At 39.1% G+C, this 17,065-nt stretch overlaps 1 protein-coding gene across 1 annotated transcript; it reads right to left on the bottom strand.

Moving 5' to 3' along the window:
• Positions 1 to 15,834: 15,834 nt before the first annotated feature.
• Positions 15,835 to 16,850, bottom strand: CCDC54 (coiled-coil domain containing 54). The gene has a single exon (XM_004378155.2). It carries the CDS (start codon positions 16,813 to 16,815, stop codon positions 15,835 to 15,837), a length of 981 nt encoding a protein of 326 aa, XP_004378212.1. The 5' UTR covers positions 16,816 to 16,850.
• Between the last annotated feature and the right edge of the window lie 215 nt (positions 16,851 to 17,065).

Below are 17,065 nucleotides of genomic sequence, written 5' to 3'. Positions count from 1 at the left end.
TACTTGGATTCACAATCAATGCCCATGGAAGCAGCAGTCAAGAAATCAAATGACCAAAAAAGACATTCAAACAGCCAACAGACACATGAGGAAATGCTCGTGATCACTAGCCATTAGAGAAATGCAAATTAAAACCACAATGAGAAACCATCTCACCTTGGCAACTGGCACGATTCAAAAACACTGGAAATAACAAATGTTGGAGAGGCTGCTGGGAGAGCAGAACTCTTATGCACTGCTGGTGGGAAAGTAAAATGATACAACCATGTTGGAGAATGATATGGCTCTTCCTTGGAAAGCTAGAAATAGAAATCCCATATGATCCAGCAATCCCACTCTTAGGAATATATCCTAGAGAAATAAGCCATCACACAATTAGACATATACATACCCATGTTCATTGCAGCATTGTTCAGAATAGCAAAAAGATGGAAACAACCTAGACGCCCATCAACAGATGAATGGATAAACAAACTATGGTACATACACACAATGGAGTACTATGCAACGAGAAAGAACAACAATTAATCTGTGAAGCATCTCATTAACATGGATGAAACTGGAGGACATTATCCTGAGTGAAATAAGTCAATCACAAAAGGACAAATATTGTATGAGACCTCTACTGTAAAAATTCATGGAAAAGTTTACACACAAAAAGAAACAATCTTTGTTGGTTACCAGGGATGATAGGTGTGGTGGTGGTGGGAACTAAATAGACAATTTCTAAGTGGTAACTTTGGTGAAGTGTAAGACAGTACACAATAATGAGGAAGCCAGCACAACTTGTACAAGGAAAGGTCATGGAAGCTCCATAGACACATCCAAACTCCCTGAGGGACTGAATTGCTGGGTGGAGGGCTGTGGGGACCATGGTCTCGGGGAACATCTAGCTCAATTGGCATAACACAGTTTATAAAGAAAGTGTTCTACATTCTAACTCGGTGAGTAGCACCTGGAGTCTTAAAAGCCTGTGAGCAGCCATCTAAGATAATCCACTGGTCTCACTGCTTCAGGAGCAAGGGAGAATGAAGAGAAGAAGATACAAGGAAAAGATTAGTCCAAAGGACTATTGGACCACAGGCTACCATGGCCTCCACCAGACTGAGTCTAGTACAGCTAGATGGTGTCTGGCTACCACCACTGACTTCTCTGACAGGGATCACAACAGAGGATCCTGGACAGAGCTGGAGAAGGATGTAGAACAAAATTCTAACTTACAAAATGACCAGATTTACTGGCCTGACAGAGACTAGAGAAACCCCAAGAGTATGGTCCCTGGACACCGTTTTAGCCCAGTGTCGAAGTCACTCCCGAGGTTCACTGTTCAGCAGAGGACTGGACAGCCCCATAAAACAAAACAGGACTAATGAGGCACAGCAGTCCAGGGACAAGGACTAGAAGGCAGGAGGGGACAGGAAAACTGGTGATAGGGAACCCAAGGTTGAGAAAGGACAGGGTTGACATATCTCAGGGTTGTTAACTTTTGTCATAGGGCAATATGTGTACTAACTTGAATGAGAAACTATTTGTTCTGTAAACCTTCATCTAAAGTACAAAAAAAAGAATTATCTATGTGAGATCAAATTGACAACAGCAACTCAAAAGGTTTGATGGGAAGCCTAGAGGGCAGTGAGTTGAAGATAATAGTGATTGAATAATTTGGAAAAGGAGAGTGAGAATAGCAGCACAACGGGAAGAATGTAATCGATGTCACTGAGTTGTACATGTAGAACTTTTTGAAATAGTGTAACTCTGGCTATGTATATTTTCACCAAAAAAAAAAAAAGGTCCTCCAAGGTCAAGAAGAGAAGGGAGAGTGTTGACATGTTGTGGGGTTGTTAACCTATGTCATAAAACAATATAGGTACTGACTGTTTAATCAGAAACTATTTGTTCTGTAAACCTTCATCTAAAGTACAATAATAAAAAAAAAATTAAAAGAAAAAAAAGAAATCAAATGATGTATTGCATTGGGCAAATCTGCTGCAGAAGTCCTCTTTCAAGTGTTAAAAATTGAAGATGCCACTTTGAGAACTAAGGTGTGCCTTACCCAAGCCGTGGTATTTTCAATTGCCTCATATGCATGTGAAAGCTGGACAATAAATAAGGAAGACGGAAAAATTGATGCCTTTGAATTGTGGTGTTGGCGTAGAATATTGAATATACCATGGATTTCCAGAAGAAAGAAGAAAACTGTCTTGGAAAAAGTACTGCCAGAATGCTTCTTAGAAGCAAGGATGGTGAGACTTTGTCTCAACTACTTTGGACATGTTATCAGGAGGGACCATTCCCTGGATAAGGACATCATGCTTGTAAAGTAGATGGTCAGCGCAAGAGAGGAAGATCCTCAGTAACTATGAAGATGGGCTCAAGAATATCAACTATTGTTAGGATGGTGCAGAATGGGGCCGTGTTTCCTTCTGTTGTACATAGGATCACTATGCGTTGGAACCGACTCAACAGCACCTAACTAAAGTAACAGAGGCATTTTTGAGTGTCATTTTGCTGGAGGAGGTTACTGCTGGTATCTGTTGAGTGGAGGCCAGGGATGCTGCTAAACATCCTGCATAGCAGGACAACCCCTATAACAAAGAATTATTTAGCCAAACTGTCAATAGTGCTGCTCTAATTGCTTCTTCCTTTCATTTCTGTCTGCCCCCGATATTCTTATTCAGTAGATTAGAAAGAACCCTTGAGCAGAATTTAAATACTCATTGGTCTTTTTCCTGTTTGGGTAGTTTTTTCTCCCTGTAGTGTCTTATTGCATACTCATTGTCCTATTCCCATGTGTATTAATAATGGATCTCAGGGACATTACTAGAAGAAATTTTTTGGAGTATCATCCTTCACCTTTTTATTACTTAACCTCACAGCTCTAGATTTGGAATTAAAATTGCATTCAAGTTAGAAAATGCCTCAAGAAAGTGAGAGAAGTTATTCTAATATATTTTAAACTTTGATGGGCTGTATACTAATTTTAGTGAATTAGTTACTTTTTGACTTCTATTTTTTCCTTTTCTTCTTTTTTAAATATATGACAACTGACTGGCCAGCAGTCTTCAAAAACACTGAAATTCTGTTCCCAAACTGAACTTCTTAGGAAAATGTAGAACTTCTTTTACTTTGTAGGATAAATTTCTTATTTTTCTTTGTAGGATAAGTTATCCTTATTCATAATTAAATACCTTTAGAAGTATAAACATATCATACTGAAGTAATTATCATAATTACTTATAATTAATAATATATTTAGTCATAATTAAAGTTAAATATTTGTGAACAGAACAGAAATTCAATATTGGCCTTAATGCTAGCACTATATTAAACCCAGTTTGCATCTATTAAATCTTATTGAGCACCTACTATTTCCCCCACTAGACATTGAGAATACATTAGTGAGTAAATTATACCCAGTCTTTACCCTCATGGAGCTTACATTATCTATTGAGGGTACCCCTTCTAGATAATGACACAAGTGGGATTTGATTACTATAGTGACAAGTCCTATAACTGAAAATCACAGAGTAGTATGAAAGCAAATAGTTAATCTAACCCTACTTCTAATATAATCAGGAGATATTTCCTTAAGAAAGTAGTAATTAAGCTCATACCTGAAAGATGAGTAAGAGTTAATTGCAACAGTGTGGAGCAAATAGCTTTCCTGACAGAGGCATAGATAATGTCCTGGAGCAAGAAAGAGCTTGGTTTGCTCAGGAAACCAAGAAAGATGCTGTATTTTGTTCTTAACAGTAGGAAGTCATGAAATGGTTTTAGCAGAGAAATGACAGCTGATTACTCTCACAGCCACGTGAAAAATGGGTTTGGGACAATGAAAAGTGGGTTGAGGAGATTAGTTAGAGAGTAACTTGAGTAGTCCAGGCCAGAGATCATGGTGACTGACATATTTTAAAGAAGTAGATGGATTTTTCAGAAGGCAGAGTCAACTGGATTTGGCAACTGTTTTTTGGGGGATGGGCATTGAAGGTGAGGGAGTTGTTAAGGATGTCTCAGGCTAGGAGGATGTTGGTGCTATTTGCTGTGATAGGGAATGCTAGAGGAGAAGTAGTTTTTGGGAAATGCACTTATAGATAATAAACTTATTTTTGGATATGTGGTATTTTAGATAATTATAAGACATTTAAGTGTCACAAATGGAGATATTGTAACTATTTAGACCCATGATCCTAGAACTCAGAAGAGAGATCTGGGCTGGAGATATGATTTTGAAAGCCATGGCCTACAGATGGTGTTTGAAGATATGGGAGTAGATGAGACCACTTTGGGAGAGAATATGGAGAATAGAAGAGGATCCAAGACTGAGGCCTGAAAAAAACCAATAAGAAAACTTTGGGTGAGGAGGACAAATCAGCAAAAGGACCTGATAATAAGTCAGGAGTAAACAAGGGAAGCAGGGAAACATGGAAGGGTAGAAGACAAGGAAAAAGACTTATTAGAAAGGAAGAGTAGAAACCTGTGTACAAAGGGAGCTGAAAGGTCAGATAGAATAGATATGAACATGTTCATTGACTTGGCAACATACAGGTCATTAGTGACTTAATTCTAGAATTTCAGTAGTAAAAACAAAAGCCAGATTGGACTGGGTTGAGAAGTCAGTAATAGGAAGAAGCAGAACTTACATTTATTACTATATATTTTATAACTGGGAGAATAGATAAAATTGTAGCTAGAGATATGTAGTCTAGTAAAATTTAGTTTTTGGTTTTGTTCTATTAATATCCAAGAGACAGTAGTATGTTTAAATGATAAAAGATTCCAGTAAAGAAGGAAAGATTGAATCTATGTGAAAGACAATGAGTATAACCCAGAGGTGCAGATTCCTGAGAAAGCCGGAGGTAATAGGATTGACAGCACACGTCAAGAGATTTTCCTATGATAGAACATACTTCCTATTTACTAATAGGAGAAGAAAAGGAGATGATGAATGTAAGTTTAAATGTTTATTTAAATACGACTTACCTCTAGAAAGAATAATCTTAGTGATTTGAGGTCATCTGTACATTTACTTCCAGAGCTTGAAGCTAGTATCTGTATTATTGGGAGATTATGATGTAGTAGGGCATTTGTGGATACCTTCCTACTAAAGGAGTGGTTAAGAGGAGGTATCATAATTGTTTTTGAAATGGGTTGGCATATCTGTCACTTCACCAGCATGGGGACTGGGAGACAAGAGTGTCCATGTGTACACACACTGCTGGTCTCACTTCCTCCACCCAGTCCCACAAGGCGAGTTAGATTAAGTATTCCTAGGGGAAAAGAAAATAAAAGAGAAGGGCACCACACAACCATGAAAAACCTGATGTATTTGTAGAACTCACCAGGGTTGAATTATACTTTGGGTTAGTTTTTCACCCCTGTTCTCAGCAACACAGGAATAGAAAGATCCCCTGTTTTAGGCTGGCTTCTATAGGGAAGCTGGGTTCTCCAGTGAAGCATACATATATACATACACCCATATATATGTATATGTATGTATATATATGTGTGTGTCTATATATATGTAGAGAGAGAGAGAATGAGATATTTATATAAAGGAAATGGCTTACACAGTTGTAGAGGCTGGAAAGTCCTAAGTCCATGGGTCAGGTTAGAAGCTTCTCCTCACTCATGTAGCTGCTGGGGCTGGTGAACCCAAGATCAGCAGGTCAGACAGCAGGCCTCTTGCTCACAGTCTGTGGAGGCTAACAGATCCCAAGATTGGCATGTAAACTGCTAGCTCAAGTCCCAAGAACTGCAGGTCAGATGAATAGCAGCCAGTTGCAGGATCCAGAGGGAGCAAGAGCTTTGCCAGAAAGTTCACAATATTGGACTCAGGCCACACCCCCAAGAAACCCCTTTCAACTGATTGGCTGCTCATAGCGGATCTCATCATGGAAGTGATTATATTATATCAGATCTCATTATGGAGGTGATTACATCATTATATAGCTACCAGACTATATCATAACTGCCAAACCACTGAGAATCATGGCCCAGCCAAGTTGACACACAACCTTAACCAACACATCCCCTAAGATGCAGAGGTGGTTTTTCAGCTGTGAAAGTGGCAGTGGCAATGGCAATATGTCAGAAAGAATTGGCTACAAGTAACAAAAAATCCAACTACACTGGTCTAAACAATGGTTGTTTATTTCTGATATAACAATAAACTCTGAGGTAGACATTGCTAGTGTTGGTTCAGTGGCTCAGCAATGTCAAGGCCAGTATCTCTGAGAATCTCTTGGTTTTCCCTCACGTTCATAATAAGAGTGTTGAAGTTCCAGCTATCACTTCTGCTTTCAAGGCAGGAAGGAGAAATTTGAAAGGGCTTCCCAGTTGCATGCATGTTTCTGTTTTTCATCAAGGAAGCAAGCTTCCCCAGAATTGCCTCCAACAGACCTCTGTTTACATCTAGGTCTAGGGGCTAAAAGGAGGCTGAGAAAGTATATATTTGACTTTGTATACAGAATAGTTGGAAACATCATGGTAAAAGAGGGTAGGGAATGGCTTTTGGAGTGACCCAATCAATAGTATCTGTCACATAATAATAGGGAGCCAAGGGAGCACCCCAGAGGGATATGGTAGATCACAAAGAGAGTGAAGTCACTGAACCATGTGATAATAGCGGCAGCAAGCCATGGCCAGGGTCTGGAGAGAGCAGCAAGAGTCGCCACATAGCAATGGCTCTGAAGAGATTGAAAACACTAGGGTAGAATCTGCAAAAGTGAGAAGAGGAATCAGCAAGGAGACAAAAGCTCCATGGGCTTCTAAGCCATCCCCTAGCAGCCTCAGGATAGTATTAGATCTGCTCTGTCATCAACATATTACCATGCACTTGGCACAGTTCTTGGTATATGGCAGGGTCTAAATAATTAATTGTCAAATTAATTACTGAATAAGTGAATCATCTAAGACCATAGTGAGATGAACGCAAAATAATAGTAATAGGAACCTGGTGCTACCTCATTCAATTTAGGATTTATTTCATTGCAGTTGGGGCTAATTTGGTAGGTTAAAAAGGTGAATTTTCACAGGCTGGGAGAAGGACTATCCTCTTCATTTTCCTTTCCAGTGTGTATCCTGGAAAGGGGCTTATTTAAAAGAAGCACACAGAGTTGAGGAGTTTGGGATGGAGATACGTACCAGGGCTTTGCTGAGCTGAGATCCTCATTCACTGTAGAGATCTAGAAAAGAACACACTGAGGAGAGGGCTCCAGTGTAGCCCAGCCCAGTGACACCCACGCATGGCCTTCTTGTACTTAAGGACAAGAAAGGATATTCTGCATGTTCTGGTAGCGAGAAACCAGAAGACTTGGCTGAGGAAAAATACCACAATTGATTAAAAATTCCATTTGTCAGTGGACTGAACTTATTTTAATTAAGTGAAAGAGAAATGAATCTGAGGTTGCCTAGTTCTTTGGCCCATTTAGATGAGTCATAGTGAACTGAATCTTTCTAGTTTTTTCCAATCTGCTTAGTCACATAGTATTCCCAAAGTTACAAACATATTGAAATTGAATTTACAACTGCGGAAGTTCAAACCTAATTTTTAAAAGCAGAATGTAAATATGACAGCTCTCTTGTCTCAGATTCAGTAATTTCCAAAAATCTGAAATTTGAGTATAATTATTTTGTCCATGTTATTCATGGCTTTCTTACTTTTCATTGTTGCCGTTGGCAGAGTTATGATCAGTGTTTACACAAAACATGCTTCTTCTAAAAGCCATTTTCAGTGAGCTGGAAAAACAACAACCCCAAAACCTCCTACCCTTCCTTAGAAATTAAAAAAAAATTAATTTGTTTGAAACCACAAAGGGACCGAAATATTAGAGCAAATAAAAAGAAGAAAATTAGATTAAGACTCTTCCTCATTTACATTCTCAGAGCAGAGAGCTCTTTTCTCAACTGAGGGACTAGGAAAAATAATAAGCAAGTAAAACAAGTACAACTAAAATAATTTCCCTAGTTAAATTATAACTTGCTCCACTCATCTGATTTTGAGTTCAGACTAAGGAACATTCAATTGTCTTTATTACACAAAATAAATTCTACAATAAAATTGTAATCTGTATTATGATCAGTTGAATGGGATAAAAATGAAGGTTGGGTTGAAAAAAGAAAAGTATGTGAGGAGAGTAGAGTAGGGAAATTGACCCCAAAAATGGAGGAAGTAGTGAATATGTGGAGTCCTGGGTGGTGCAAACATTTAACATGCTCTGCTGTGGATATATCATAATACTGAGGAGGGATTAATTTGAAAAAGTCTGCCAGGAAATTTTAAAAAGACTCTTGTGGGTACAGCCACTTGAAGATTCTCAAATATCGCTAAACTAAGTAATCTTTAGGCTTCCTTTCATAGATAACTTTTTATGACTCTGGGATACTACTGCTGAGAAGGAACCAAAACCCCACGTGTATCAGAGTAGAACTGTGCTCCATAAGGTTTTTAATGAAGGAAAGAAACTTCTATTATTACCACTCACAACAAGGTTGAATCTAGTAAATTTCATTGCTTTCTGTTTTCCTCTCATAGTCTTCAAAATTTGTCAGTAATTTTCACCTATAGGATCAGTTCCTCTTTGTCTCCTTCAATAACTCATTGTCTTCAGAGCAGCCTCTGATCAGAAACTTCAGTAAGTCAGCAGTGATTTGTCTTCTGATCATACCTCTGAGATAACATATTGAAAATGCCAGCTGGGTCACCTATGGTGCTCATCTAATTAGGCTGCCGTAGGCGTAATTTTGTTAATATTGCTATAACAACAAATAACCATGTCACTGGTGGCTGTGATCCAGTTACAGCCTGAGCATCAAGTAATTACTATCTTTATATGTGGCAAATATAAGTTGACTAAGGGTCAACACCCAGATTTGATTTTCTGATATCTGAAAGATGTGTCACACCTTCCATTAGGATGTTGACTAAGAGAATGCCCTTTCTGAAAGGATTGGTGGAAAAAATCAGACCATTACCTGGGCACATTTTCATGCATTTTTTTTCCTATCCTAAATGTGAGTGGAGGTGAGAGGAAGTACCTAAAACCAGGTGGGATCCATGACAAAAGGAAAAGATTAGAAGAGTCCCATTGAGAGCCATTCTTGGAAGCTTGGGCAGATTCCTTAGAACTAAAATGTAACACAGGGTAGAAAAAGGGTGACCATCACATCTGATTAAATTGCCCGAGGAGGTAAGGCCTTTTTAAATATTTTCAGATCACATGGTGTTGTGCCTTGCCTCTACCTGGTAGGAATGTTCTTATTTTATGAAGAACTGCACCAGAACCTCAAATGTTTCTCACTCCTGTTGGTTTTCTTTCTTCTTCTCCTTTTCCTACCTGCCTCCATTCTGCCTCTAGCTGGGATGCAACTCCCCACACCCTTGCATCTTAGGCCTTAGGTGAAAAGAGTAGGATGGGGAAAGAGAAACATGAGGGGATAATCAAATCTATCCTATCTTTGTTACAAGGGCCTTGGTAGAAGAACACTTTTTCACCTGTTCCGTTGGTCCAACCATTTCCTTGCTCCACCAGCTCCATCTGCCATTAACATTTCATCAAAGGCTTGGAGTTCCATCTTTCTCCAAAATACGGTATGTATTTCAAAAGGCAAACGAGAGAGCAAAGCCTACAATTTTTGCCTCTACTCCACCACACCAAATATCTCCATCACCGTTGTGCTTCCCTAAAGATTACAGCTTTGGAAACTCTATGGAGCAATTCTACTCTGTCCTGTAGGGTCACCATGAGTTGGAATCACTTGAGGCAATGGGTTTTAAGTAGCCCTGCAGGTGCAGTGGTTAAGTGCTTGGCTGCTAACTGAAAGGTCAGTGGTTTGAACCCATTAGTGGTTTGAACCCATCACACCCTGTCTTATTCTTATCACACTATCTTTGGATGAAGAAGTCAAGAGCTGATTTGGAGCTTTTGTATTTAGCCTGTCACTTTGTTCATGATTTTTTCTCCACAGGAGAAAAGACCAGGGGATCTGCTCTGGTAAAGATTACAGCCTAGGAAACCCTATGGGGCAGTTCTACTCTGTCATATAGGGTCTCCTCAACAGCACACAACAACAGCTATGTACCAGGTATTCTAAGTGCTTCATATGCATAAATCCTCTCCTAGATCTTAGTTATTCATCTCTGTAAAAGGTGACCATGGCCCCACTTCAGCCCTTATTCCCTGGCCTAGATTCTCACCAGCCACATGGAACTTTTGTTTCCTTCTTCACTCAGAAACTGCCCACCTCAGTTTCTGATCCCTAGGGTTTCAGCCTTGGCTCCACACTTAGAGCTTGTCCTTTGTTCCCCTGTTCCCCAAAGTGCCCTCTACAGTGAATTTGATGTGTGAAATTTTCACAAAGAGAGAACAAGGAGAGTGGGTGCCTGATCCATCTGTCAGGGTGACTCTTCTGTAGTTATTTTCCTGACTACACTTGAGTGTGGTAGTATACAAATGTTTGACTCTATATTGGTGTATTTCGTTAATACCAATATCTCAGGTACACTGTGGTTCAATCAGTTTTTGCAAGTTGGCAAAAAAAAAAAAAAAAATCCACTTTTAATACTGTCTCTTTATAATGTGCATTCTGAGTTGTAAAAATGAATTTACAAGTGAAGTTTAAGGACATAATCTGCTGATTTGTTGAGGACCGTCTATATTTTGGAAGAGTGTAAAACAATATAAAAATAGTTGTGACTTGAAGAATTCACTTTACAACATCATTTTTAGAAATAATAATGTCTTTTTCTAAATGGAATTTCAGTTGTATCCCACAAAAACAAACAAACCAAATTAAGTTTTAAAAACGTGTGTGGTTTTCCAATCTGAATCTAAGCAACAGGCTCAAATAACTGGCAACCGGAAAGAACACCATTTGAAAGTATGTTTCTTCAGGAGAGGACTGATGCCTTTTCATCTCTATTTCTTTACACCTAGCTTAGCTAGTTCTTGGCACAAAGTCAGATTTCAAGAAGTGTTTGGTGAATGTTGTTTCTGAATGAACAGAATCTGTGTCTATACAAGCAAGTCTTCCAAACTGAACTAAATTATTTATCTTAAATGCAACTTCCTCCCTTCCCCCAAATCTTTCTGTCTGTTGCTTCATTATATAGCATGCAATTAAAGGTTGGCGAATGGCTGTTGCGGATGATGGAATATTGGTTGAATGCCCAGAACAGGAGGAGAGCTTCACACCCTGTCTTATTCTTATCACACTATCTTTGGTTGAAGAAGTCAAGAGTTGATTTGGAGCTTTTGTATTTCGCCTGTCACTTTGTTCATGATTTGTCTAGGACTCTTTATGGCTAACAAAAAGAGACAGAGTTCTGAATACGTGCCCCTTGAGGCAGGGCCCGCTTCCTGTTCATCTTCATGCCCCCTATTAGCATCTAGTCTACAGAGGGAAGGCAACAACCACCATTTGTTAAGAATCTACTAGGTCAGACACTGTTCCGAAGGATTACACACGTGATGTTACTTACTCAAAATGATAGCCTTATGACATAAATTGTTCTCAGTTTAGAGTTGTGAAAATTGAAGAATATAAGGTTTGAGGTATTTTCTAAAATTAGATAGTTATGAGACCAATTCATCATTGGACTCCCAAATTCTACACAGTGCCTGAGACACATAGATGTTCAGTGAAGAGCTACCCTAAGGTCTGTTCGGCCTTGAAAGTCCTTGTGCTTTTCACTACAGAGTGCTACCTCCCCAATAAACGTGTTTAATTTAATGGCAGTGACAGTGGTTTGAAACATTTTGGCAAATGCATATTACTATGCTTATAGACTGGTTTTCAGGTTTAACTTATATACATTATAGGCAGTCATCTAATTTATACTTTTTTTTTTGTAGAGCATAATGATACTTCCCTGTCTTTTTGTTTTGTTTTGTCTTTTGTTCAAAAAACATTTACTGAGAACCTACCAGTAAAACTGACGTTGGTTCTCCAGATAAACAGGTGGGAGTCCAACTCTGTCATCAGAGCTCATGGTTTTGTGAAGGAGACAGACATGAGAACACAAAACTACAATGTGGCCCTGGCAGGGTTAAGGGAATGCCCAGTTCTTCCTCAGAGAGATCGGGGTAGAGGGTAAGGATCAGGGAAAAGTATTTCTGAGAAAAAACATTTGGATTGAAACTCAAATGACAAATTATTGTTTACTGTCCAGACAAAAGAGGGTATCCAAGGCAGTAGGAGCTGCAGGTAAAAAGACACAAGATTTGAAAAAAAAATCTGCCAGACATTTCGTGTGACTGAATGGTGGTTTGCATGTAAAGTTATAATGGAAAGATGAGAATGAAAAGGTAGTAATAATAAATATAATTTATTTTACACATATAGTAGTACATCAGTAAGATTGCCAAGGGCTCACACAACAATCTTCATTATTCCTGACAACAACCTGTGATTGTTATTCATATTTTAAGACTAAGGAAACTGAGACATTTGGAATGTAAACTTTGGCATAAATCCAAAGTCACACAGCTAGTAAGTGACAGAGCCAGTTCTTGAATCAGGTCGATCTGACACCAAAGCTATTGTGCTTTCTTGTTAGTTGCCTTCGAGTCAGCCCCAGTTCACGGAGACCCCAGGCAAAATGGAACAAAACACTGCCTAGTCCTGCACCATCCCCATGATCATTGAGTATCAGACCGTTCAATGATCTGTAGGGTTTTCATTGGCTGATTTTTGGAAGCAGATTGCTAGGCCTTTCTTCCTAGTCTGTCTTAGTCTGGAAGCTCCACTGAAACCTGTTTAGCATCATAGCAACATGCAAACCTCCGCTGACTGATAAGTGGTGACTGTGCTTGAGGTGCTTTGGCTGGGAATGAAACTATAGAGGAATTAACAGTAAAGAAAGGAAATAACTGATGAAGACCCTACAAGCAATATGAAGAAGAAGATGGACTAGAGAAACACCAGTTCCTCTGAGTCAGGTGGAAGGAGGTGGCCTGCATGGAGAGGCAGGTACATTTGTAAGCAGAGAAGGGGAAAGTTTATTTGCTCATGTGTGGTTACAAGCTGAATTATAATTTTGTCAAGTAGATGAGATCTTGTCTAGGTGATGATCATAAATAACTGAAAAGAAAAATCCTCCTTTTTCTCACAGAAAACGTAGGCGAATCAACAGGACAAACAGTCGTCTGGAGGGGTAACTTGAAACCCTGAGTGATGTGGAGTCCTCTCGCCTTATCCGCCTCTAACATTCTTGTGTAGGTAAAAACCTGTTAAAATAAACATTGTGGGAATCCCTGAAGAAAAAAATGAGATCCATAAAAGGGTTGAAATAATAGCCTGTCAGTATTTACATGCATATAATGCTTGGTGGCTTTTATTTCCCTCATTCTCTACCAGCCCCCACTTTTGTGATCTTGTTTATGCTTTCCTTTCTGCCTGGTACACAGCCTTCACCCTCCTCCTAGCCCCACCACAGGGCTCATTGCTGCTCTTCCTTCTCTGACACCTGGAGCCCTTTTTATAGTGCTCTTTGCTGCCAATCCCTGTCTATCACACTTTAGGGTTTTTGTGTACCTGTTTTGTCTTCCCACTTGATGTTAACTGTCTATAGCACAGGGATTGTATTTTGCTTTTACTTTTCTCCTCCACAATTCCTTGCACTTACTGAACATGGAAAAAATAATTGCTAAATGTAATGATTCCCTTTTTACAGATGGCAAAACCAGCCTAATTGACATTAAATAATAGAGTTAGTAAGGGTAGGATTTAGGATGGTTAAGAAATTAGGTCTTCTGATTGTCAGGCCTATGTCTTTTCTCTAGAAACATTAAGTGCCGTCTCAGCGATATGTGTATCTGTCAGTGGAGGTATCAGCAGAGCTTCCAGGAGGAAAGGCCTGGTGATCTACTTCCAAAAACCGGCCAGTTAAAACCTATGGATCACCATGGTCCCATCTGCAACCAATCGTAGGGATGGTACAGGACCGATGTTCCATTGTGCATGGGGTTGCTATAAATTGGGGGCCAACTCGAGGGCAGCTAACAACAACAACAAAGGGGTGTGTGAGTGGGGAGAATCCTCATCCTATTGGCCTTAGGGAAAGTGTATAGTGATTTACAGAGGCTTAGATGACTCAGGCATACATTAGCTGGGTCACCTCTTTCTCTCCCTGCAGCGACTTGTGAGGTCACTGGCCTATGTCATGGCCCACCTTCTGTGGCTCTCCTGAAGTGAGGACTGCACCAGTGTTTCCACCTGGAACTCTGACTGTTCTTTAGCGATGCCTCTGATGGTGAGTAAACACAGAGAGCGCTAAAGACTGCATCAGAACAATACTTCATAAGCACAGTCATCTCATTTTAAGCAAACTCATTTGATATATAACCTTGCTCTTAAGTGGGTATATAGATAGTACCACCCCCATTGCACCTATCTCATGCTGCTATATTGAAAGTTTTCTTGTGTACACATCTTATCTGAAAATTATAAACCAGTTGCCATCCAGTTGATTCCAACTCAGGATGACTTCATGTGTGTCAGAGTAGAACTGTACTCCATAGGGCTTTCAATGGCTGATTTTTTGGAAGTAGGTTGCCAGGCCTTTCTTCTTAGGCACCTCTGGGTAGATTCAAACCTCCAGCCTTTTGGTGAGGAGCCAAGCATGTTAACCATTTAACCACCTTGGGACTCCCATAAATTTATAAAGAAAGATAAAATAAAATGTATTTTTAAGTGAAAAAAATTGTACTATATAATTACTTTCAGATGTGCATCAGACAAAATTGTCCTTGTTATTACCATACTTCTTTAGTTTCCTTTTTACATCTTAGCTCCTTTTTTCTCACTGAAACTGGGTTGTTCTCAGCTAACTTCCAAAGCTCCCTTTCAAGTTATTAACTTAGAATCATTAAAGGTAGTATATTTATCAATAATATGTGTATTTTAACAGCATATGGTCCAGAAGATTTCTGGAGGAGGATTTTATTTATTGATCAAGTGGTAAAGGAAACACTTAATAGTTATCACGTATAACATTTAGAAAAATTATATTAAGATGGCAGCTACCTAGTATGAAGTCCACCCTGGATATACAGCGTATGGCTTATATAAAAAAACAGCTTGTATAAGAGTCTGCAGTATTAAAGTCTTGAGCTTTAACCTGGTTCACAAACCCCTTCTTAGAATTCCCCTTTTCTCTGAATCAGACTTACAGGACATAGTATTTATCTCATTTCACGAAAAAGTAAAAATTACCCAGTAGTACATATGACCTTTCCCCCATTATCTAATTGTTTTATAGATCTGAAGCTGAAGTTGAAAGAACAATTTCAATTTTGGGAATTAGTATTTTCTATGCCATAACTTGTCTTTTCAGTGAGCTTCATTTTTATAGTGCTAACTGACTTGACGGGACCTAACAGCAACAATAACTTTAGCAGCCTTGACAATGGTTACCTTTTTCACTCTATAACATTTAAAATTTTGTTAGTATCAAAATTTTGTCTCTGATATCACATATTTTATCTGTCAAGGCCACCAGGACAAGAGTATATGGAAAACTGACTGGGGGTTACCAAATATCTTTCACATTTCTCTTTGTCCCCTTCATTTCCTGCTTCCAATTATCTAGGAAAACATGCATTGGATGAGTCTTCATGAATTGCCCCTGAGAAAACAAAAACATTGACAGGAAATGGACCACAGTAGTCCAATGGAATGATATGCCTTAACTGACTGTAGATGTATAGATACTTGGCCTAAAGTGAGCCTACAATAAGCAAATCACCAAAGAGTTCACAGCCACCACAAAAATGAGTGAATGCTTGGAGTGACCAGGTTGCTTTTATTTTGTGTTAAGCACAGCATGAAATAACTCTACAGTCGAGTTACTTCCTGTTTTGAGGATCGAAAGAGGCAGTAAATATAGTTGAAAACAGAGAGACAGATTGTGGTCAAACTCGCAATAGGCCCAGCAAATAGACAGTATTTCTGGGTAATGAGCCTTGGTTCCTCAGGAAGGATGGTTGGCCCAGAAAGAAGCCATTGGATGAACTCCTCCAGTTTGGTAGCACTAAGGAAAAATCTCCACTTTCCTCCATGAACAAAAGTTAGCTTGATCCATGTGCTAAAGTCTGGGTAAATGTAAATATTTGACTTTGCTTTTTTAAAGCTTCTTGGTGGATGGTTACTGTTGTTCAGAGTTTTGATTTTGAGAGAAATTGCTTTTCCTTTAAGATGAGCAGTGGAGCCTGGATAACTGGGCACTTTCTCTGGTGTTGTTGAAGAGATTCTAGATTCTGTAGAGACTGATGTCTTCTTCAAAGTTTCTGATTGTATGAGTTTCTGAAGCAGTTCTATGATTTCTGTACCCTTTTCTCCCTCCAGAACCTCTGAACAATGTATGACAGAGCAAGAATTGCAGTTTTCCAGTTCCATCATCTTCTTCTTTAAGTCATCGATGTCTTCTTTTATAGAGAAGATATTGTTAGTGATTGTACATTGTTTGTCTTTGTTAACACTCACTCTGGTTTCCAGTGCCTCCATTTGCTTCTGATAAAGGTCATTCTTCTTCTGGATTTTTGTTACTGAAGTGACAGTGTCAGTCATTTGGCTGAGGAGTTCAATTTGGGAAGTTTTAATATCTTGGAGCATCACTCTAAGATTCCTTTCTTCATCAGTGCTAACGTCATCTTGAGCACAATCATAGGAATCCATTCTTGGATATCTAGTTGAATATGGGTGCTGGATCTTGCATTTATGGTAAACATTTTTAAGAGATTGTCTGATCTTAGATACATTTGAAGTCCACATCTGGCCAGCGGTAGATTTTACTCTCTTGGTTTGAAGTTTGTACATCTTTCATAATGAAACAAGAGGCAGGGTATTAGGAAACCTGCTCAGAATCACAGGAAGAAGCAATGTCAGAATAAAATAGTCTTTCTCTTACAATTTGCTGGATGTCTTTGCCGGGTAACTAGAATGCCAACTAGTAGATTTCAATATGGAGAACATCGAAGGCAGCAGTAGGCACTCTTTGGTGGTTATTTTCTTAAAGGACAGCCCAACTAGAGAGTTCTGTGGTCAACTGCATGGAATCCTTCATATG

The sequence above is a fragment of the Trichechus manatus genome, unplaced genomic scaffold (genome assembly GCF_000243295.1).
Source record: "Trichechus manatus latirostris isolate Lorelei unplaced genomic scaffold, TriManLat1.0 scaffold00055, whole genome shotgun sequence".
Classification (NCBI taxonomy): domain Eukaryota; kingdom Metazoa; phylum Chordata; class Mammalia; order Sirenia; family Trichechidae; genus Trichechus; species Trichechus manatus.
Note: the sequence above shows the minus strand (reverse complement) of the source record. Positions and strands in the feature narration are given on the sequence as shown.

What these genes read in the sequence shown, in the direction of transcription:
- CCDC54 (XM_004378155.2), bottom strand. Translation starts at nt 16,815, where the DNA reads ATGTACAAACTTCAAACCAAGAGAGTAAAATCTACCGCTGGCCAGATG.